General features: G+C 45.3%; 2 protein-coding genes across 2 annotated transcripts in view; both read right to left on the bottom strand.

The window, feature by feature from the left end:
• The window catches only part of LOC8033116 (DNA repair protein XRCC1), a gene marked incomplete in the record, with an annotated part of 347,524 nt that overhangs the window by 45,927 nt on the left and 277,345 nt on the right, over window positions 1-24,252 (bottom strand).
• Window positions 20,611-22,998, bottom strand: LOC115330872 (piggyBac transposable element-derived protein 3-like). Its single transcript, XM_040217063.3, has 2 exons — window positions 22,787-22,998; window positions 20,611-22,458 (listed from the first exon to the last, which is right to left on the bottom strand). The coding sequence occupies exons 1-2, from the start codon at window positions 22,823-22,825 to the stop codon at window positions 20,704-20,706; spliced, it is 1,794 nt and encodes a 597-aa protein (XP_040072997.1). The 5' UTR covers window positions 22,826-22,998; the 3' UTR covers window positions 20,611-20,703.

Raw genomic sequence — 24,252 nt, 5'->3', positions numbered from 1 at the left:
GTAACAAAGAAATACCAATGTTGCGCGAATTATTGATTGTTTACTTGCGTCAGAGCTTCGTAATTACCTCGTTTGTAGTGGGCGAGCGACGTCAACATATAATTAAAAGAAACAAGCTGGCCAACAAGTCATGACGGTGTACAGGGCAAGCGCGAGATCGACGCCATTTGAAAGCAAAGTTAGGCGCGATACAAACCGTACGTCAAATATCTTGCAATCTTCCGTGAAGACCTTCGAGAATGCAACACGACACGCTGTTGGCAGGGACGGTGCGCATAGCAGACCCTACAAAAACTCTGCTAAATGTCGAATGATTGCGAACGCTCATACCTCTATTTTAACCGTACGCTAAGACAGAGGTCGGGCAGTCGAGACTCTCCGGAGGTTGCTGCAAAATGTCGAAACACACGCCGCACGCCGTTAATCGCCGCCGCGGACCACCGTTGAGACGCGAACCGGACTCCATTGTCTCCATCCGCTCACCCAAAGCAAATACGACGGGCTCGTTCGAGAGCTTCCCTGGCCAGCCCGGTACGCGACCAACCTGGTCACGTGAACGCGGACACCAGTCACACATCTTATTCGAACCGAGACTTGTCCAAAAATTGTAGACGAAAACCGCTAAAAACGTGATGCTATCCTTTGTTCCTTTGTGAATTGACTTTTATTTTGAACTATCGACGCTTAACAAATAAAATACTTATGAAATAAAAAGGATGACGTCACGGAACAGCGCTTTGATGTTCAAGCGGTTGAAAGAGAAACGGTTGCGCCCGAAGGAGTGCGCCGTGCCGTTGGCCGCGTAAGCGCGTAAGGTTCTGTGAAGACGAAAATATAACGGCGGCCAACAATTCGAGGTTCGTGTTTCACCGTTTCGACCTGGTTCTACGGCGGCAGCCAGTGGATGTTGTCACGGTGCGAGAACATGCAGATGTGTCTAAATGGAAGCTCCAATTGACGTGCCAGATTGGTTGACAAGACAAAACCTTGGAGACTTCGCCCAGCGCTTATGGCCTGAATGCCCAACGAGACTGAATGTCCAACCAGCCTGAATGTCCAATCGGTCACGTGACAGGCGAGACGGAATGTACAACGAGACGAAAGATCCAATCGAGACGGAATGTCCATCGAGTCTGAATGTCCAACGAGACGAAAGGTCCAATCGAGACGGAATGTACAACGAGCCTGAATGTCCAACGAGACGGAAGATCCAACCGAGACGGAATGTTCAACAAGCCTGAATGTCCAACGAGTCTGAATATCCAACGGATATAGAATGAACCTTGCAAAGAATTTAGACGACATTTCTTTGTTGAATTGTAGGATTACTGATAGTTACGGCGGTGAAAAATGCGTTCGGTGAAACGGGGAACCGGACATTTCGGTGCGGAGATATCGGTACGCGATCATTTCGGTATGTGGTCGCTTCGGCTCCGGGTTTTTCAGTTCCGGGATTTTTGATGCACGGATATTTTTGTATGCCGCTGAGCTTGTCCCAATGACGTTGCCTCTGTGAAGTCCCCAAAATGAAATTAAAATTATGCTCGTATATTTTGTAGACTTCATAAAATCCCAAAAACAATTCATTTATTGGTCGTTTTAAATCTCTCTATATATATATCTATATATAAAGATGATTTCTATAATTAAAAAGACGTTAAAAGGTCACACATGATACAAGATCAAAGACCGAACTCGTTGGCCATTGACAACCTGTCACGTGTTTGATTTTAGAAGGTCGTACCTCTGGAGCGGAGACAAATGTGGGACCCACGAGCGTCCTCAGCCACCGTTTTTCCGTATTGTGCGAGCTGCTGTATTTTTTTTATTCGTGTCCCTAGACCCGCAAAGATGAAGCGCCTGATTGAATTTTTAGTATTATAATTATTATTAGGTGAAGCCGGTGTAGTATGTGTAATTACTATAAATTGTAGTTTTTGTTTTCTTCTTTTTTACAGAGCGAACGTAAAAGTTTTAGAGATTTCTGATTGGACTCGGTCCCCAGAAACAAAAATTCGATCCTCATATCAAAATCAGTTACAGAATACAACGTTCCTTCCATTAAGCCTTTTGCAGCTAATCTCCTCAATTGGTGAGCTTTTGTCCGGTGATTGTGCGGAGGATTCAACACATTAACGCTTATCGCGACGATTAGTTTCCATGCTTCGGCCACCTAAGCAATTGCTGTCGCAGTGAGCCATGTATAATTAAGCAACAAGTAGGTAATATTAATAATTATTACAATACTTTTTTTAGGGTTGGCTTTCGTCGTTTCTGCCTTTCCTGGTCACGTGGCATGCAGCAATCGCACCGATACGCGCCCAGGTAGCACACGAAGGCTGCGATCGGATTTTAACTGGTTCTAACTCTGTCACAGAGCGTACATTACAAGCGCACATATGACCACGGCATCAGGAGGTCAGCCCCTCGCTCGGTCTTCCCAAATTCCATAATGCTAGAGTTGCGAGTGAACATACTAACGAAGAACCCGACATTTATCATTTTGAATAACCTGGGTACGATTCACTATCGGACCCTTGCCAATTCTGAGAGCAGCATTTGTAATCCTCTCTTTTTTCAAAAGAAGGTCTCACTGTTGACCCCCACTGTCACCGGCAATGTACACACCCAACCCTAATCAACTCTTTTCGACAGTTCGACAAACGGGGACCTTCGGATTACGAGACGGAATGTCCAACGAGCCTGAATGTCCAACGATACGAAAGATCCAATAATGGATATTCAGGCACGTTGGACATTCAGGCTCGTTGGACATTCCGGCTCGGTTGGATCTTCCGTCTCGTTGGACATTCAGGCTCGTTGGACTTTCCGTCTCTGTTGGATCTTTCGTCTCGATGGACATTCACGCTCGTTGTACATTCCGTCTCGGTTGGATCTTTCGTCTCGTTGGACATTCAGGCACGTTGGACATTCCGTCTCGCCTGTCACGTGCTAGAATAATTTGCCCTCTTAAATGTACAGACTTGTGCGTATATTTAGTCCCCGTTCCTGTAGGCATTGCCGTAGTTACATCATACTAAAATGTCGTGCCACAAAAGCGGACTTTGACGGACCGTCAAAGAAACAGAGCAGACACAAATATTATAATTTCATCTATAGGAAGTCTTGATGGTTAGTTAACTGAGTGCCGATGCGCAGCTATGTACCAATCGGTTAAAGGTGTCCATTGTACAACGGCAAACGCTCCTTTGATATTAACAGTTCAAATGTTTGGAATATTCCGATGACATAGGTCAGCCAATTTGAATATCCATTATTGGATCTTTCGTCTCGTTGGACATTCAGGCTCGTTGGACATTCCGTCTCGTAATCGTCGCCCAGAGATTCGAAGGTAAGCGGAATGCTCCGTCCCCTTTGTTTGTGTTGGTTGGCGGCGGTTTCGTATCGCGTTTTCAGTTGCCAAGGGGAGTGTTGGTAAAAGGCGGTTGGTCCGGGTCTTTGTGGCGCTATCCTTTCATGTGCACGGGAATATTTTCTATGAAACTTGTATATATACTGTATTTCACTTTATGATGTACCGCAGGAAAGCCCACAAGCGCGAGCTCCTTGCTCTGGGGCAGATATATCGGCGGCACAAGCTCTCGTGCATTAAGGGCAGCTGCCAACGCTATGAGCTCGCGCTCCTAGCCTTCGCTGCGGTACAACATAAGGTGAAACGGAGTATAGTGCAGTATTGATATTTGGACATGTTTTGTGAGCGAGGAAGTGCTTCCAAGTGTTTCGGCGTTTGGTGAGATTTGTCGTCGTTTGTGCGATTTCAGCATGAGCGGATACGAGCGTTCAAAGTGTTCGCGGTGCTACCACATCGGGAGTCATCTCACAAAGCATGTCCAGACAGCTCATGGTGAACCGGACTTCAGTTATGTTTGCAAGTTGGGTGAGGGCTCTCCGTCTGGACGACATTTTACCGCATTTGAGAGCTTCAGGAAGCACATGAAACGTAAACATGCCGTGGTAGGATCTGCGGAACCAGAAAATGGAAGCCGTGTGGGGGTGATGCATGCCACTGCTCCATGTTTGCGTCACCCCCCCCCCCCCCCCCCAATCACTTTCTTCATACTATAATAAATAAAAAGGTAAAAAAAGTGGTATAACTTCTGTTATTAACGTATATAACATATATGTATGATATACTGTATGTGAAATATTTTAACTCCTTTTATGCAGAGAAAGAGGTTGATGAGGAGACGTTACTAAACTTGCCAGGGAGGATGATTGAGCAGTTGCTCCCCACTATGTAACTGCAGGTCAAACTGCTGAAACAGATTGAACAGCTAAAAGGAGACATAAAAGAAAGGTAGGGCACATTACCCAATCTTAGATTTGCGTTCGATTTGTGAAATTCAAGATGCACTAATTACACTGTTGACTTTCAGCCTACCTGGCCCCTCCAATGTGGCTCGTGCTAGTAACACAGCAGCTTCAGTTGGATCTACAAAAGTTGTGAGGAATGTACGGCCACAGAGATATACTCTCCCAGAATTTTCCCCGCTACTGTTGCAAACGTTGAAAAGAGTGAACTGTTCCTTCAATCACACCGAAATGAAGCACCAACAAAGTTGGTCACTGCATTCGCAGACGACATTCTGAGCAAAACTCCGTAAGCAGCAGTATTTGAGGTACTCACTTATATATTTTAAAGTACAGGCTAACATTTGTTCTTTTTTTTTCTCTAGAGAACGCCAAGTCGGTCTCAGCTAGATGATGTCATGTGAGCACTCCATGCGGCGTACCCCTTCCAGGCCTACTCTACTGGACGCTGCGTAAGATTTACAAGAACTTGTTTTCATTCTGACAGCTACAATGCTTGTATCGAAGTTCATTTTCTGCATAGTAATTGGTTCACTACTCATTACTCTCACTGTAGGATTCGCTCTGACATAGCCTTATTAACAAAATGAAAAAGAAAATGTTGCTTCTTACGCATCTGCAAGAAGTTCAGAAAAACAAGGAAAATTATGGAAAAGGTGGTGGGCGAAAGCGAAAGGGAGAACACCAACGCAGTGACTGTATTCAAAAATACAAAAGGACCATGGTAAGTATGTTAAAACCTGGTTCCAACACAATGAGAAGACATAAAACTAACCTGAAAGCCGGAACTGTTCTCAAATAGTTATTCAGCTAAATGTAGTTATGTCATTGCTGCACCATATCCTTCAAAGTGCTTAGCCTGTTACATTTTGCCAAAGTGAGTTTTCATTCGCCCGACCAGAGCAATGGTTAGAAGCTTGGGAATAACCTTACCAAATTCGGCTTCATTGTTCTTAAACGGCATATTTATTGTTTGGATGCAGATTTCTGTTATGAAGTCTTATACAATGAAATTGATGTTCACAATCAAATGACGAAATCTTTGTTTTATTATAACCTTTACAACTGTAACAAAACATCACTTTCGAGTTCCAAGCAGGTTCAGAAGTACAAGACTTCTCAACCTACTTGGAAGATGATAGCCCGTACCTGGCTTTTGTTTGAGTTCATGTTGAGTCAAAATGTTTGTGACGTGCAATTAAGAACTACGTGTCGGTAAAGGTGTCATTTTTATCTTATTTTTTCCAGAGTCCAAGTCAGCACGCTGTCTTCTTCGTCTCCCACTACTGTTCAACGAGACGCAGTTGGGTGATTTCAGATAAGATCGACCAAAGGGTGGCTGGTCGACATTTTTAAATCAACTGATGTTTTTATATGACATTGTCTAGTGTCTGGTATAAACGAATCCACACTTAGTTTTGACCAGAAAAAAAATTTGGAGACAAGAAAAATCGTAAGGCAGGGAGAGGTGGACAGTTGCAATAACGCGCACTGATGGAGGGGGCAAGTTTGAAAGTGAATAATTAAATCAATAAAATTAGGAGAATTTTAAAACTTTTTACAAACAAACTATGGGTACAACTTGCTTGTAATATAAAGTAATAATATTTATTAAAAATTTATTTAGTTTTCTAAAAATTGCCAAACATGCCTGCTCGAACGACAAATGGCAAACTTTGGAAATCTGTATCTCATGAAATAATTTAATCATTATTACATAACTTGCAGACATTATTTTACTGATATATGGCTATTATTGAAAAAATAAATAAGGTATCTGAGTGACAAAATAGTTACAATACATTTAGGCAAACATGGGAAAAAAATCAAACAAAGAAAAATTCCAATGCGAATAAAAAAAAACACCACCTTCGATTTTTTTTAAATTTGGGTACCCTGTTATACTCTATTTCGGCATTCATTTATATTAAAAACATGTTGCATCATTGCACTGTGAAAGAAGAAACAACTCCCCAAAGTAGGGTCCTTTTTCAAAGCCTACACTTAGCAGTGTCCTATACAAGAAGTGACTCTGAGTTCCAGTTTCATGAAACTTGCACAAATCTTTTATATACATTTATTCAGATGAGGTCATTGATAAAAAGAGCGATCGGTCACACAGTAAAAGGGAGGAGAAACTATATACAGCATTTTACATAAGCGTACAAAGTGGTATCATATTAGAGACTAATGATTTGAGAAAAGATGATGCAGTGTGAAGTTGTACCTTCCGGTATATTTTACATCTAGAGTAAAATAAATAACTTTACTTCCACACACAAAAACAAAGATATAATAGTAAGATATTTAGGTTGGCTGTGTATTTACGATTACAAACAATTTCAGGTGACGGATGCCATACTGCCTAACTGGAGCAGCTTCGATGTTCTCGGTGTATGAATGAATCGTGTCAAGCCGATATATTTTATCCTGCTCGAGGATAACATTTTGGGATTTTTTTTATAGTGATCAGATAAAAATTATTAGTAACCACCAACAAAAACAGTAGGTTAAATACCCCGTGAAGAAAAATGTGATAAATAAGATGTCCCTGCATTTAAAATGAGCAGTCCTTGGGAAATCAAATTCGGCACTTACGCTAAGGTTTTCCTCGCTGTACCCATTTAATAAAGTTGCTTCCAAGCAGATCCGACTATCCGTGCTACATATACGTCACAGGTCCCTTCTCTTGATGACTTGCTGAGCCGCCACGCGTGCCAAGACTGAATGCCAGGGAAGGCGCGCACCGTCAGCCACTCTTCTTTTTTTTGTTCACGATACCGAACAACCTCATTTTCGTCCAGATATACAAGATGCACGCCTTTCAGTTTCTTTGATAGAACGCTCACCATTGTCCTGGCCGTCTGAATTGCGCTTACTGAACGTTCTCTCAGGTTGTTCAGCGTGGCCTGGTGCTTCACGAGTCCGCCAACTCCGTCACATGTATTTTTCCCATGTCCAGATGCAGAAAATAACCACTGGGCTTGTGGGCAATCGTCCTTTGCAAATTGGTGAAGCTGGTAGCGATTCTTGATATGACTGGCGGCGCCGTCACTTACGTACGTCACGTACGAGTATACCGCAACGTTGTCTTCAACCCACTCCTTCACTTTTTCTAGAGCCAAGCAAGCGTGAGCGGCGTCGTGACACAGGTCCTCACTGATGATGGCAAAGCTGTTTGTAGATTTTCTTGTCGTCACTACACATGTAAATATCGAAACTTGTTTTTTTTTTTTTTTCCAGTGATATGCTTGCACTTCGTCAGGAAGCACGATGGTCCAGTTTTCAGCAAAGTCAAAATGAAAGACAATGCTCCCGCGTTGCATGCACCGTTTTTCATCGTAGATCGCTTTACCTTGCGTTTGCCGGATATGGTTGTGAAGTACCCAACTTCCAACCGTCACTTGGATGACTTTTAGGAAAGTCTCAGGTTCCAAAGTTTTTTTCACAAGGTCGCCGGACTCCCATGTTGCAAGCACAATCTCTTCATCCTCCGGGATATCAAGTTCCTGGAGTGTAAGAAACTGGCCTTTTGGGCAGTGATCACAGTCTCCTTGAAGGCACAGTTCTGTTGCTGGGTAGCACAGAAATGCCGAGTTCATTTCACCAGTGTTGAATGTTGAGCCTGTAACGTTCTCTAGAGCGGCAATACAAAGATAATAATTGGCGCAGCGCACACAAACGCACACTTCCTGGTGTGGAATACATTGGACCCATCTAGGGCGCAACGAATAAAATTTCGTTAGCCCAACGCCGGAATCGGGATGCTTGTCTTTGTATATACGGAAGGCCTCTCGTATTGAGCGTGTCATGAAGCGCTTTGGCACGAACGTTTTCTCTCCGTTGAGCATGACAGAGATGACGTCCTTCTGGTTGGGACTTTGGCGCGAACATTGTAGCTCGTCTTTCGTGAAGTACTCTAGGGCAGCAGACAGGTTCTCAGGGGCTCACCTTGCACCTCGTGTAAGGATCCGGCTCATACCACACGCCATGCTTTTCCTTGAGTTTTCGGGATTTACTGATGAGGTACATTGAGGCCTGTGGAATCATCTTTTGAACCTCATTCTTCGTCAGTGTTGACGGCAGGAGTGTAAGCAGTTGACAACGTTCCCGGAGAGAGGTGGCGGTTTCAAAGGCCTGCCGAAAGTTGTCCACCCACTCAGTGCATGTGGAGCATGTTGGTTCGGACGACCCCGATGGTGCGTCCCTGTCGTACGCAATACGTAGCCTTGAGCGTATATTCTTGACAGCAACCTGCTCCAGTTCTGTCTGCTTTCTCTTGACATAGGCAGGCCTGTCCCGACTTCTTACGACGCTTGGTTGTCTCAGCGGCGACACATCTGTAGGTAGTATGCTGCGATTTAGATCTTCAATTGCTTCTTCAGCTGGCACAAATATGTCAGGGCACTGCTCTGAGCTTCGCATCGAGATCTCCTTAGTGATGTGCATGAAGCAATGGTAGCACAGGTAGTCCGTCGCACTCACTTTGGTGGAACAGTCAGGCGGAAGAATTTGCTTCAACGAGTTTAGGTCCAACTCGCCAACACTTCGAAAATTCCGCTGCTTTGGTATAGTCTTTTTGTGTTTGCAAAAGTAATCTGCACAAAACACTCGTTCGGAGCTCCAGGACGTCTTCATAATGTATACATAAATAATAGAAATTAAACCCCAACTGATGGCATATAATTGCCAAGTGAAAGAACTACTCGGTGCACAAGTGACAAGTCCGAGGCTGAGGAGCTCACTCACTGCAAACGTACATTTAAAAAGAGAGGTCACAACTGAGGCTGTCGGCAAAGCTTGATCCACGTCAAAGGAAGAAAGAGGGAAAGTCTCCAGACAAAAAATTGTGGTCAGCGGCCTTCGAAAAAGACTTTCCGGAATCGCACTGTCGTCCCTCCACGCGCTGATATGAAAGCACCCGAGCTTCTACCACGTGGTTCATGACACAGCCTGAGCCATGTCGGCGACCGGTTCGCGAGGGGTTGGCGGTGGGGTTACGTTGATGGTCACTCGGATTAGCCCTTGCTGTACTGAGCTACCGCCTGCAGTGCCTTATCGCCGGCTGGTGTCAACAACGAGAACACACACACCCTGTCTACACCAAAACTACAAGCGTTCACCGCACACGCGTCGCCGCCGCTTTTAAGCTTTTGTGAAATTGCTTTCTTTTGCCGCGTGAACCGCCCTATCTTAACTACGCGCCTGAAATCCTTCCAGGCGGGCGTACACAATATCAAGCGCTTCGAGAAATGCCCGTGGAGTAGAACTATGGGAAAATTCGGAGCCCGCGATGTCGATATCGTCGCCGTTGTGTTAGTACGCCGTCGCGTACTACAGTCCCCCGTTGGGGAAGGGGGGGGGGGGGGGGGGCGGTCTTACTACGATAACATGGCGACAGCGTTTACACTCTATGTATTTACGCGAGGCTCGAGTATTTGGGGATAATGCTGCCGGTTGGTGTGCCCCTTTGTGCCTGATATTATCGCCCGTGACGCCAGCGAGTGAGATGGCGACAGGCATGACTGCTCAGTAAACAGGCGTCGGCGGCCATGTTTTGCTGGTTGAAGCCAACCCCCTTGTCCTTGACAGCGAGCGGGGAAATGCGAAAAAAAGATTGTATCGGCCGTTTTGCCAGAACTAGCGACGAGTGTCGTCTGCGGTTTCCGGCAACTATTTTGCCATAATCGTGAGCTTAGCGAGGAAATGATTTTTGCTAGCCACAGAACACTACCACGCAGAAAGGGAATGCTTGAACATGTTTTTGTTCTGGATATATATCAGGGATATATATGAGAGAGAGAGAGATGAAGGTAGAGCGGAAGAGGGAATAGCATATAGTGTCGCAGGAGAATAAAGTAAACAAAGTTGCTAGTGGCCGATGGCTGCATGATCTTTTCTCGGATCACTAGTCCGTAATATGATACCTCTTTGTACGCAGTAGTTTCTCCTTAATTTAAGTGTGTGAACGATTTCTTTAGTTATCATTGGCCTCATCTGAATAAAAATATATAAAAGATGTGTGTTGGTTTCATGAAACTGGAACTCAGAGTCAGTCTTGTATAAAACACTGCTAAGTGTAGGCTTTGAAAAAGGACCCTACTTTGGGGAGTTGTATCTTCTTTCTCAATAAAATGATGCAACATGTTTTTAATGGAAATGAATGCCGAAATAGAGTATAACAGGTTACCTAAATTTAAAAAAAATCGAGGGTGGTGTTTTTTTTTTATTCGCATCGGAATTTTTCTTTGTTTGATTTTTTTTTCCATGTTTGACTAAATATATCCTAACTATTGTATCACACAGATACCTTAGTTATTTTTTAAATATTAGCTATATATTAGTAGAATAATATCTGCAAATTATATCATAATGATTAAATTATTTCATGAGATACAGACCTCCAAAGTTTGCCATTTGTCGTTCGAGCAGGCATGTTTGTCAATTTTTAGAAAAATAAATAAATTTTAAATAAATATGATTACTTTATATTACAAGCAAGCAATACCCATAGTTTGCGCCTAAAACGTATTAGAGTTCTCCTAATGTTATCGCTTTAGTTATTCACTCTCAAACGGGCCCCCTCCATCAGTGCGCGTTAATGCAACAGTCCACCACCTCATGCCTTACGATTTTTCCTGTCCCCAAGTATTTTTTCTAGTCAAAACTAAGTTTGGATTCGTTCATACCAGACACTAGACAATAACATATAAAAACATCAGTTGATTTGAAAATGTCGACTAGCCATCCTTTGGTCGATCTTATCTGAAATCACCCAGTTATCGTTGTTCACAGTCAACAGCATAAGACACAGCTTTCAGAAATCTTTTGATAGCATGAGAGTTTGATTGGCAGACCTAGTTGTACAACTTAATCTTAACAGCTTAAATAGGAAACAATGTCTCGTTGTTTAGCAGTACTCATTTTGGTCAGGACATAGACCATTTGCTAATTAGATATTAGATTTGTAGCACTGTAGAAAATATATTACTAGTAATGTGTCTACTCTGCAATGAAAACCGTTTAAATGATCCCACTATAGCTGTGGTTATTCACGACAAAAACAGTATACTTCGTTTTCTACTATTTTCTTATGTTCTTTTTTTTTATAATTCAGGCTCTTGTATGTAATTCGGGATCTATTTTTAATTCTATTTAGGGTCCAGCCCAGCCCCAACCAACTCTTGTCGCACGGCTCAAGCAGGACAAAACATTTTCGCCTCCCCTTCATTTTAAATTCATGTGGACGGAATAGTGCTGATGACACATATTCACCACATCGCAGCTACAGCTGCCTCTCTCTTGTCCAGCTACTATGTGATGAACATTGCGTTCTGCCGAATTGCAGAGAAGACACCCCTCTTCGTGGATGCAAAGTATTTTGCTCACTAGTCCCCTAAGCAGCCCATAAAGATGCTTCGCATGCTTAACATCGAGGGCAGTTTTTTTTTCTTTCCTTTTCGTCCTCCAGGTGTCCATCTTGAAAAGTTAGTTTTGTATTCATTTGCTTATAGATATATGAGAGGCAATAAAAAGTGGCTAATTGGTAACAAATCATAGTTTTCAAAAACTAAAAGCACAATTCTGCTTTCAAAGGTGGTCCTGGATCTTTAGGAATGTTCCTACCCCAGTGCTTAAGAATTTTGGTAGTATCAATAGTTTTGTCTCCGTTACACTTTGCATACAGTCATTGCAGACTGTTTGAAAATCCTCGGAGTTCCGGAAAAAGCTCAGTCAAACGTTTTTCAATATGTGTAATGAATCAGTGAAGTATGACGCTCCACTAGGTCGTGTTTCATTTGATCTATATTTTAGGCAAAAAGCGTTCTGCTCATGTGCTAAGTTTCAATCTAGTCATGATCGATAAACGTCAGTATGCATTTTTGTGAACAGCCGTATCTTCTCTTCATTTCAACATTGACAGGTTGGACATGCAAAAGTTCATGGCTACGCAACTACTTTCAACAGCACTCAATAGATAGTCAACATTACCAGAATAAGCGAAATTTCCCTTTTTTTATACACCATATAGGCAGTGTTTCCGTCTTCATATGCATGCAGGCAAAGGACACACTTCAAAAAACACTTGTGTGAAGGCTGCGTTCACAATGCACTCCCCGTCAATCTTTCAAGGAGTTGGCTGCTGTCTCCGTGCTCGCGGAAGCGTTGGTCCCTTTGTGTCAAGGCGAGGTTTTGAACCTTGACGTATGGCAACGCTCAATGAAGGTCTATTCCCGTCTTCATAATCTCAGTAAGGCTGCCGTTACGAGCCACAACAACACCACCACTTTCAAGCTTCATAACGCCGGCACAAATAGAAGCCACGTCTTACATCTCGCCAAGTGTCATATCGGAGAAGATGAACGCCAGCAAACCGTACTCTTCGACCTGGTCCTGCCGCCGAATGGACTCATCCAACAGCGCGAAAGCATTCGTGAGCGTGTTGATCAAGTTACCGATCGCATGTCAAACCCCAGCCGCGGTCGATCCGACGAGCATCGCGGCCATGTTTTTTCGAGTTTATTTTGCCAAGGAAGGGTACGGTTGTCGAGTTAAAACAATGCAACTATTCCTGTGCATTCTTGTTCTTGCGTCATTTTGTCGTCACAATTAACCCGAACTCGAAAAGCGACTGTTAGCGGCAAACAGAGGCTTTTTAGTTTCAGGAACGCTCCTATGGCTATAGAGCGTTGAATCGTCACGCACAATGAAGCCAATGGGCGCGTTCAGTAGCGGCTCCCTCAGCTCCGAACGAAAGTCCTCAAGCGCCTACTAAACGGCAAAAAAAAAAAAAAAAATGCGGCTTTTTAGTTGTTTTTGCGCAATTTCCGCTTCCTCCCCTGTGCCAGACGGTCTCCGAATAAAATGGAAGGAGACGATGGCGAGCACGATCGCTTTTATTTGACGCCAGTATTGAAGAAGTCTTGATAAGGTCGTTAAAGAAAAAGCGAGCGACTATACATATCAGCGCTGCCGTTCAAAACGATCAAACCCGATCGAGCCCCTCGCAGGGCGGTGCAAAGGCTGCTTCTGTTATAAAACCCGACAAAAACGTAGTCAGCAGACGCAAAATAGGGAGCTCAACGAATCTCCACCGCCGGTTGCGATACTTTTATATAGCCATACGCTTGTTCTGCCCTTCGTTATGAACTTCCTATAAAGCGTATTCGTATACACACGGAAGTTCGGCCGCGCTCGGCGATCAAGGTTTTGTCGGCCGAAGCGAGCGTCAGCCAACGTACACCGCAATTTAGCTACGCAAACAAAACATTAATCGGGATTATGCTCTTCGTGAGTGTCCAATCGGCTACCAAAGTCGATTTCATACCCTGCCTGCCCTGCTCTGCTCAGCGCTGACAGGACTATCGTCGATATTCACCGAGTTTCCGTGCAACGGTGATCAAGACACGGCATCAAATGAACGTTTACGTCGTTTATTAGCCTATTCAAACCAAACAAAATACGGCCCAATGCATTTTCCGAAAACAGCCTTACCTGGAAGAGAAATTCGATCGCGTTATTCTTCTTACCTTGAGCATTTTTCATTAACAAAAGCGAGCAAACCGCACACCCGCGACAGAACCGACGCAGCTTATCCCGCTATTTTTTTTTTTCCTCCCTCTATTAACACCGGAACTTCGTCAGCGATCCGGAATTACGTCATGCTGCGCTCCTGTCACTCCTCATGCATCGTCTCCGGAGACGGTGCACAAGAGCCTGACTCTGAAAACTCGGAGTAACGTGCACAGGAAGTCGGTTTTTGCCGTCTAGGAACGGAGCGCTGACTCCTTGACTCGCTACGGAACGCGTCCAATATGTGCAAAAACGTAAAAGCTGCTTTTTTTCTTTTTGCACGAGCTTTTGTGCAAATAAAAAAGTAAGTTTAAAAGACTGCACGAAATGATGCGGTCGCGTCCATTTCTTCAGCGCCGAAAAAAAAAAAAGCATGGCTTATCGGGACTACCGTCGTAATCATTGCAATGAGCAAAAGGGAGCAAAGTATTATTAAAACTGCCCGAAGAAACCTTCCGGCATCATCCACAGCGTGTTCACAACCGGTGCACTCTGCGTCGACCTCACGACCTGTCATATATTACCACACAGTCGTCGTCAGCGATGTATCCATTCGGAGTCTCCTCCACAGACAAACAGGACATTTCATTTGCAGCTTATGTTCACGGCGGCTTTACAAAGGATGATCGGCGTGGCAGCGTACCTTAAAGGGATACTTCAACGAAATTTGAAATATTCCCGTCGTGTTCAAAAATAGGTTGAATATGATCCACAATATCCGTAAATGACAATCACACGTTTGTATTTTGATCCTGGTGGCTGTATTTTTCGTTATAAACGGCCCACTCTGGCAAGCACTCGGAGAAGGCCCAGCTTAGAGCACGTGACATCCAACGCAATCGTGACGTAGGTCGTCTCAAGACGAGCAAAGCTACGGCGAGGCTGACGTCGAGAGGATGGCCTAGTTGTTCTAGCCACCGAAGCGGCTGCTTTTGTACGAATTTTGAGTGACGGGTTAATCTTTTATAATCTTGTAGGGGGACAATAACGACTTCTGCGACACACAAAAGGGATTCTCGGGAAGAGGGGAGTTCCTCCTTCCCTCCTTCTCTCGTCGTGGCCGGAGACGAGACAACCTCCGTCACTAGCTGTCAAGGTTCCTAGACGAGCATTACAAACGAGGCGTTAGCGACATCCACCAGGTGCTCTTTGCTAATCGTTTAATTTGTTTAGAATTCCTTTTCGAGACTTGTTTAACAAGATATTGGTATGTTCCTTGTGATACTGCTCTTTGGAACACATATAGACAAAAAAATGAGCGCCGAAATTTCGTTGTAGTATCCCTTTAATATATTTTCTTCTCGTAATGCCATTCGTATCGTGCAGAAACAGGGAAAGCAACGAACGACGCAAATGAGACACAAACACCACAAGGTCGTAACCGCTGTTTTCGACATGTTTGTTTTAAAAGACCGTAACGAAAGACTTCGAGAAAAAAAGTTGAGAAGTCGTAGCTAAATTTACTTTACGTCCTAATTTTTGAGATAATCTTTTGTGTTTTATGAAAGGATAATATCATAACACCGGCACAAATAGAAGCCAAGTCTTGCATCTCGCCAAGTGTTATATCGCAGACGTTGAAAGACCGTCGCGTTTCCTTCTATGTTCCGGGAGTTAGTCCCGGAGGAAAGAAAGAGATAACAAAAAGAACAGGGGGAAATGCGGCGATTTCTGCGCCCCAACTGCATGGACACGTCATCGCAACGTAGGGGGATCGTGAGATACTAGAGAGTTTTAGGGAACCGGAACAAAATACGATCGATAAACAAAAACGATCGATACCTTGGATCGGGCGTGTGGACCGATCGTGTGCCCTGAAACGGCTTTGGGGGAACCGTATTTGCAGACAATAGCAGACGATCGGTAGAGGTCGCGCCCCCTGGCAACGGAAACCTGCATCCGCCTCATCGAGAAAATACAAATTTGCGTGTGTTTGTACAAATCGCAGAAACTCAAGTAAATAAATATCGCACCCTAATTATATAGAGAAACAAAAATATAGTATACCTACTTATAGTTCGTCTCGTTTTTTTACTGGAATGAATGCGCTTCCGTAATACAAAACCTGGCGCACCACGGCATGTCGCCCCTGGCACAGCGAAGTTCTAAAATGTTCGTCTGCTAAGAAGCAGACGAGCTTTCCGACAACAATGGCGCTCCATCTTTTTGACCATGACTTGGAGTTGGCTCTATTCAGCGAAAGAAATTTAGAAAAAGTGATTTTGTACGACTGTCTGCGCACTATAGTGGCGTGAGTCTCTTTTGAACCTCCCACTTTCTATAAGCGAGGCACGCACGCGCGTGCCGTGGGGCCCGTGACTTGTGCAGGGGCACGAGGGAATAAACATTCTTTTTGGTGTGCCGTGACACGGAGTCAGTCGCATTTCTTTCGGGTGCCACCGAGCACCGATACACTAAGAGAAGCCGCTTGTTGGCGGCAAGGCATAGGACGTTCAACTTGGCGTAGCTTTTGAGTAAACAAAAAAGTTGTATTGTAGTGAGTGCGCAGGCGAGCTGGTGGAAATTAACCATTCTGATGTTAGCCTGAGACTGAGGCAGGAAAAGAAAAAGTTTCAAAGTAGAAAAAAAAAAAAAAAGAACATTCGAGGATACGTTTCAATAGAGACGTATCCTTGACTGTTCCTTTTTTTTCTACTTTGAAACTTCCTCTTTTCCTGCCTCAGTCTCAGGCTAACATCAGAATGGTAAAAAAGTTGTGATACCAGGAATGATGTGCGGATACCACGAATGATGTGCCAGCGTATTTTGGGTTTTTTTTCTTTCAGTTTACCAGATTTATATACTTGGGGAATAAAATAATGCCTCGATCGTACATGGTAACTTGTTTTCTAATAAATCATGCGTTCTCAGCGGGCAAGCTTCGGTGTTTTACATCAACCAAATATGATGTTTACATCAAACACGTCCTGATATGCTGAAACGTTGCCGAAAGCAAACTCGATTTGGCACAAGAACACGCTCGCGCGCGCTTATCAACATTCGAAGTTGTCTGCTAGCGATCCTGTCTCTTTCCTTCGAGGCCCAATGCAGGACCGAGTATTAAGAAAGCCATGGTCAAATAAAACTAGAAATATTAAATCTCGAAGAAAATACAAAAATAACCAAAATATACTCACTTTCTCAAGTTGATGCGGCCATTTTTCTTGTGCAAAGCTAATTCAATTTAATTTTCAATTTAATTCAATTTTTATTTTAAGATCAAGCCATACAAAATAAAGAGCTGGCCCAGAAAAGCAGCATTCTGCTTGTATGTGGGGTCAGGCGACCAACTACAATACATGTTGTTACAAAAAAAAAACACTCCGCAGCACAAAAAAAAAAAAAAAATGAAAGGAACACAAAATGAGCAGCACAAATAAATACAAAAAGGAAAAATTTAGAGCATGAAATATAGGTGTTTATAGCCAAGTCTACTCACGCAACCATGAAATAAAAGTACGAAACATCTCCAACGGTTAGGCTACGATATCTACAGCTCAAATGCTTGACACCAATTCCTTAGTTTCCTTTTTAGTACCCAAGTGGATTCTACATTCATAAGGGACTCTGGGAGTTCGTTAAATAAGTAAGGAATGTAATGATTTCTGTTTTTCTTTCCATACAGTGTGAATATTTTTGGAATGACGTATCTTTCAGTACGTCTCAAATCTCTATTTTTATTTACGAGGAGGTTAATCCGTTCCTTCGCTCCTCGCAACGAATTCTTTTTCAACGCTGCGTCATTCCAAAGTGCTCGAGCGAAAAAGGAGTAGCGCCTAGCACCTCCCGAAGTAGAAAGATGTTGTCTACTGCTGTAAACCGCTTGCGAGGAGGAGGCGGAGGGACGGGAGGTAGATGCGGTGCTCATGTTGCTCTCTTACGGTACAGATAGCAGACGATCACGGTCGTACGCCCGAGTACCGATCGTTGCGCCGTGCACGGTACGACCACGAAGAAAATATAAAGGAAAACCTGTAACTTTACTGCTGTACACTTATTAAAACTATCACCCAATATTCAAAGGGCTCGTTTTATAGGATATATGTGATTAGCATTTGTACGGAAATTTTTAATTCATGCAACATTTTTAAACTAAAAAGTATACAGAGCCTTGATGCAGAAGGCTGTTGCTCACTCTGTTGCCACTACAGATAATCCTCAGTCATAACAGCAGCTGTAGAAAAACGGGTGATAAGTGCTCAAAATGCACATCCAATGTTTGTATAAAAATAACAAAAAAAAACTTATAATATGTAAAAAAAAAAAAAAAAAAAAAGGTGTTGCGCGAGCGGGATTTGAACTCTCCACTACCGGTCCTCTACGAGACCAAAAAACCGGCGCTCCAATTCACTAAGCCACTGAACAGACGATTTCCTGGCACGCTAAACACCAATTTATTTCTATTGATAAAGTCGTATTGCGTTTTGTTCTTTATTCTTTTTCTTATTTGCTGACTCAAACTTTATGGACTTGCTGTCACACATGGCGCTCCTGCCAGGCTCTGCCACGATTTATTTTATTCATGTTTGGAGCCCCGGCACGCTCTCTCCGCCAGCGAAATAGCCGTTTTGCCAACCAAGCGAGACTGTCCATGTCGGCCATTGGTCGTGCCGGTCGTGCCTTACTGTTCCACCAGCGCATTACGGTAAGATCGCAGAAGACAGGCGCATGCGCAGTTCGTACCGGAGGGCCCATCGTACCGTATCGGATGTGCAAAAACGGTTCCCTAAAACTCTCTACTAGGGAGTTTTAGTGGACCGTGTTTCCCGCTCCGCTAGCCCTCCGCTACGAAGAAACCGCCACTGCGCCTGCGCGCCGGTGGCCTTGGCTGTAGAGTTTCGGGCAGCGGAGGGGCTCAGCGGAGCGGGAAACACGGTCTACTAAAACTCGCTATTAGCTGGTCGCGTGCGTGAACCGGAGCCTCAAACAAGAGTCATTCCAGTTTGAGGCTCCGTCCCAACGTTCTCGCTACGTCACTTTCTTGTTTGCGACCAGGATAGCACCCCTTGAGGGCGCTTAAGATTCGCCTTTTAAAGTGGAACGCGAAAGCCGTACAAGCGTGAGTGTGTCTGCGTGGCCCAGCCAGTAGCGTCTCTGGCTCGCAACCGAAGGGTCGTGGGCTCTAATCACGCCGAATTTTTTTTTTAGATTTTAGAGCGCAGCTCTTAGGCGCCCGTTTCCGGCTTGAGCGGCGACGCCGTAACCGCGCGGTGCATTATAGGTAAATTTACCCGCCAAATCTAGCGGAAACATTTCCCCGCTAAATCTAGCGAAAAATTTTCCCCGCTAAATCTAGCGAAAAACTTTTCTCTGGGGGGTCACGTGACCCCCAAGGTCACGTGGCCCCTTAAGGTCACGCGACCCCAGCAAGGTCACGTGACCCCCCCCCCCCGAGAGCACGTGACCTGCAGTACCCATCCCTCCTCCTCCTCAAGAGCTGCGATCTAATTCGGTGTTACAGGGAGTTGTAAACGGCTTTCATTTTAGAGTGCAGCGCGCTCTTAGGCGCCCGTTTTGGGCTTGAGCGGCGTCGGCGTCGCCGTCGGCGTAACCGCGCGGTGCATTATGGGTAAATTTTCCCGAAGGAACCCGAGGTCATCCCGATGAACCCGAGGTCATCCCGATGAACCTCGGGTTCCTTCGGGAGGACCTCGGGTTCCTTCGGGAGAACCTCGGGAGAACCTCGGGTTCCTTCGGGAGGACCTCGGGTTCCTGCGGGAGGACCTCGGGAGAATCTCAGGTTCCTTTGGGAGGACCTCGGGGGGACCTCGGGAGGACCTCGGGTTCCTTCGGGAGGACCTCGGGTACCTTCGGTGACCTCGGGGGACCTCGGGTACCTTCGGAGACCTCGGGGAGGGGGCCCACGTGACCCCCCCGCCCCCCGAAACCGTCGCCGTCGGCGTAACCGCGCGGTCCGTTATGGTTAATTTTACCGGAGGAACCCGAGGTCCTCCCGAAGAACCTCGGGTTCCTTCGGGAGGACCTCGGGAGAACCTCGGGTTCCTTCGGCAGGACCTTGGAGGACCTCGGGTTCCTTCGGGAGGACCTTGGAAGAACTTCGGGTTCCTTCGGGAGGACGTCGGGAGGACCTCGGGGGACCTCGGGTACCTTCGGTGACCTCGGGGAGGGGTGCCACACATTAACACCGCCCCCGAGGTCACGTGACCCCACAAGGCCACGTGACCCCCCTCCCCGAGAACACGTGACCCTCAGTACCCTTCCCTTCTCCTCCTCAAGAGCTGCGCTCTAATTCGGCGTTACAGGGAGTTAGTTGTAAACGGCTCTCACTTTTTTCTTGAAAGCTAATGGATTATTTTATAAAGGGAAATCACTGGAGACATGCGGCGGCCTTTACTTCGCCTTACATGCCATGTATTTTAATCCCTTTCATTCTACGCGTGACGTCACGTTTGAGGGGAGCGCTTTGGGTTTTTTTAAATTCCCGCGCAAGGTCATGTGGCTAAGACGTATATAACCCTATCGGCAAATCCCGCCGACGCCGGCTTTTCTGCGACACGAGCTTCTTAACCCATTGCTTCCCAGTGCAAAAAATAGTGAGAGTATTTGAAAAATATATTGAATACAGGGTCACTGAACATAAATATAGACACAGGGGCCAAAAAAAATTTCATAAGTGCTACGAATTGTCTACTATAGCTTGTTGCATATCTGCAACACTGGGCAGTAAGTGAATATCTCAAAATATTAGCCATATATAAGAAGTTTATTTTATCAAACAAGGCACAGCAGTGATGAACAAAACATAGAAAGACGTGCTTCCTAGCATGGATAAGTTACCTAACCCCGATGGAAATCGACGAAACAATTCCGGTCTTTGTTTATGCACAAGTGAACATTGCACTTTGAGCAAGCGACGTAGCTGTAGCCTCCTGTGCACAACTTGCATCTGTTGCGGCGGTCCATCCAAATGGGCCAATGATGGCTACCATCGCCTCTTACGTCGCGTGGAACTTGTGGTGACGCCCGCTTCACCAAGGGAAGATTCTCTCGAGAAAGGCGGCCAGGCGGACGCTTCCTGTACAAAACCAAGCTCGTGGCAAGGTCCGCAAGAAATTCTCGCAGAGGCTTGGAAGATTCCCTTTGCTGCAGTGAGTGACGCTTGTGCAGAAACCACGCATTCACAGCAGCAATTTTGACGGTGTGCCAAAATATGTACATGTACCACCGCTTCGAGCGTATGGAAAACCTGTAGCTGTAGCACATCTTGTCTAGTAGGTCAACACCACCCATCGATCTGTTGTACTCGGGTACAATTGCTGGACATTCAACTGAGATGCGAGACTTCTCTTTCTTGTCCCATCTCTCTACAGAGGTGACCGGTTCCACACCAGTGCAGTTAGAAAGAAGTGTGACCGGTCTGTTGTCGAACCACTTTACAGCTATCATGCTTCTGTCACCACATGATGCGACACATGAATCACACGTGCCACGACCTTGCATCTTCATTGCCTTCTCATCCATTAGTTTGCACGACTGCAGTCTGTTCTCTCTCACAGTTCCAATGTACGAGATACCCCTCCGCGTTAGCTCGCAAACTAAGTGTGGTCCCGTGAAAAAGTTGTCAGCAACGATGAGATTGTTGTCCCGTTCAGGGAGACTTGAACACAACTGAAGCACCACTCCCGCACCAAGGCCTAACTGATATCCTTCTTGGTCTCCGTAGGCTCCCTTGCTGCATGCCTGGTAGATGTCAAAGTCGTAACAAAGTCCAGACTCGCCAGCACGAGCCCAGAGCTTGAGGCCCCACTTGCACTTCGGCTTGTTTGGAAGGTACTGACGAATTTGCGACCTTCCACGAAAAGGAATCAAAATTTCGTCGACGGATGACTTGCATTCCTGAGGTATTTTCAGCATGTTTCCCCGCAGTGCTGACAGCCATGGTCGCAGCTTCCAGCATTTGTCTTGTTTCACTTCGTCTGTTGCACCGTCGTTGTCAGCAAAATGCAAGTGACCAGCAATCTTCTCAAATCGATTGCGCGACATCACCTGTGCAACCAGCTCATAGCGGCTTCCATGTTCCCAGTAGGCACGTACATTGTGCATATCCACAAGTCCCATGCGAAAAAACATTCCTAGAACCGAGGTGAGCTCTTCGACTGTCATGTTTAGGGGTGTTCCGTGCTTCTGCATATAGTAGTTGTTGGTTTCTTCGACAACGTGTCCCAGCATGCTCCTCGAAACAAACAGGTCAAAAAGCTGCTTCGCTGACAGGGGTTCAGCAGGAGGCAGAGGGAAGTCATTTTCAAAGTCTGTGCCAGCTTGGTCAAACGCACATTTTTTCCATGTGTAGCGTTTGTTCGCATAGGCTCCTTTCAGGTCCCCCTTAGCAACTCCTGTCTCAACATTAGCGTCAGTGCTCTCGACGTCTTCATCGCTGCTATCTTCAGTGATTGCTTCGCATTCTTCGCTGCTGCTTTCACCCGAGAGATCACTCTCGTTGCAATCGATGTTGTCCAGCAGGTTGTCATTTCCAAGGAACCGCTTTGGTCTTGTCCTTGGCACACCATAGAAGGCTGAAGGTGCAATGACGGCCTGTAGATGGGATAAGAACAAATTACCAAGAGTGAAACAACATCCCGAAATGACAGCTGAAAGGTATTACCTAACCGAACAACAAAATTGTAGCGAAAATTGAAAAAAAAGCGAATGTTGCATATATGCAACAACCGTGTGAAGTGACATTCACTGCCCACTGTTGCACATTTGCAACATGCCAGGAATAAAAAATATCCAGCTTCATATAATGTATGAAATGCGAGATTCTGCATGCGATTCACGCGAAGGACATTCCTAGAGGCTCCTCCGGTAATATAGAGCTCCTATTTTCAGTTTTAGGTTCTTTGTGGAAATGTAAACATACCTGGTTTTGAGAACTCCCGCACGGCGTGGAGGACGCCATTTTCAAACGATTCCTGCGAGCACAGCGCTGCCCCTAGTGGTGAAAATCTGAACTCCTTGGATTGAGAAATGCCCACTGAGAAGAGCACTGACAACTTTTTGTCACAAAATGGGCCCGATGTATTTTTCTTGAGCAGTTGAAGTCTGTGTTGCAGATATGCAACATGGGGCATTAATGGGTTAAAGGGATACTGACAATGCATTTGTGCTCGCTGAGGTTGTTAGTTGTACATGGCACATGAGAGCCCAGCTACCCAGAACAGAATCTGCGGCTCGAAATTCGGGTTCTTTCTGCTTGAAAACCGCCGATCGAGACCTGGCCGGTTTGAGCCGCGCTCACTCTCTTCCCCGCGGTCACGGGCCGTTTTCTAAGGTTTAGACACAACCACCAAATTTGATCAAAGTCGTGGGTCATTGAAAGCACATACTCAACATTCAAAAGAAAAAAAATTCGAACCCATTTTTTTTTGGTGGTTTCCAAAAATCTTCAAAAACGTTGATTGAAAAAAAAAAAAAAAGAAATTGCACAGAGAGCCGGAAGCATTCAATGCGCTCACTGCGTAAATCTCAACATGGCCTCGTATCGCGTATCGTGGGACTCGCGATGGCGGCGGACGACGGGCGTGAGACTTCTACTTCCGAACAGTCGTTCGCAGTACCGGCGAATTTACCTTCTTTCGAAGGAGAAATTTAGGACCGATCAGAACCATTTGGATTCATTCCGAACGACACGCCCGACCACCAAGCCGATATGCACGAAGACATCGCTCGGGCAGTTATCCCCTATGGGGTCTCAAGGGGTGTCCAAACAGAACACTACAAAACGCACGACTCCGACAAATCGTGAAAATTGAAGCGGACGCGCCCGCTTCAATTTTCACGATTTGTCGGAGTCGTGCGTTCTGTAGTGTCCTGTTTGGACACCCCTTTAGTCTCACATAAAACGATTTGTCAAAACGACAGTTTAAAGCGGTAGAGTAGCTCAGTGGAAAGAGGTCCGCGCCACACGCCGCGGACCCAGGTACGATCCTTGAATAGGCAAGCCGTGTTTTTCTTTTTTTTTTTACATTTCGCAATCGTTACATTTCTTTTTTACAATTATCAGTGGAAAAAAATGCTGTGGACGAAAGTTTGCAGAACTAAATGGTATGGGACTCTCTTTTTAACACCTGCGAACTCAATGTAGTCAAAAGTCAAATTGGACGTTTTAGTGATTTTTACAGCGTAAGGTCGGTCTGCCAGTAGGGGCGACACTGGTTTACACTGTAGATGACCGATTTTGCCAGAGCAGTACGACTGCTAACCTAGGGTCTTTAACGTGCTCACGCAGTAGTGATACACGACCGCACGCCGGTACGATACTCATCCAGATCGAAACGGGCAGGGGTGGGGATCGAACCCAGGATCCTGGGTTCTGCAGCTCCGAAA

Source organism: Ixodes scapularis, unplaced genomic scaffold, assembly GCF_016920785.2.
Source record: "Ixodes scapularis isolate PalLabHiFi unplaced genomic scaffold, ASM1692078v2 PGA_scaffold0__279_contigs__length_252992795, whole genome shotgun sequence".
NCBI lineage: Eukaryota > Metazoa > Arthropoda > Arachnida > Ixodida > Ixodidae > Ixodes > Ixodes scapularis.
Note: the sequence above shows the minus strand (reverse complement) of the source record. Positions and strands in the feature narration are given on the sequence as shown.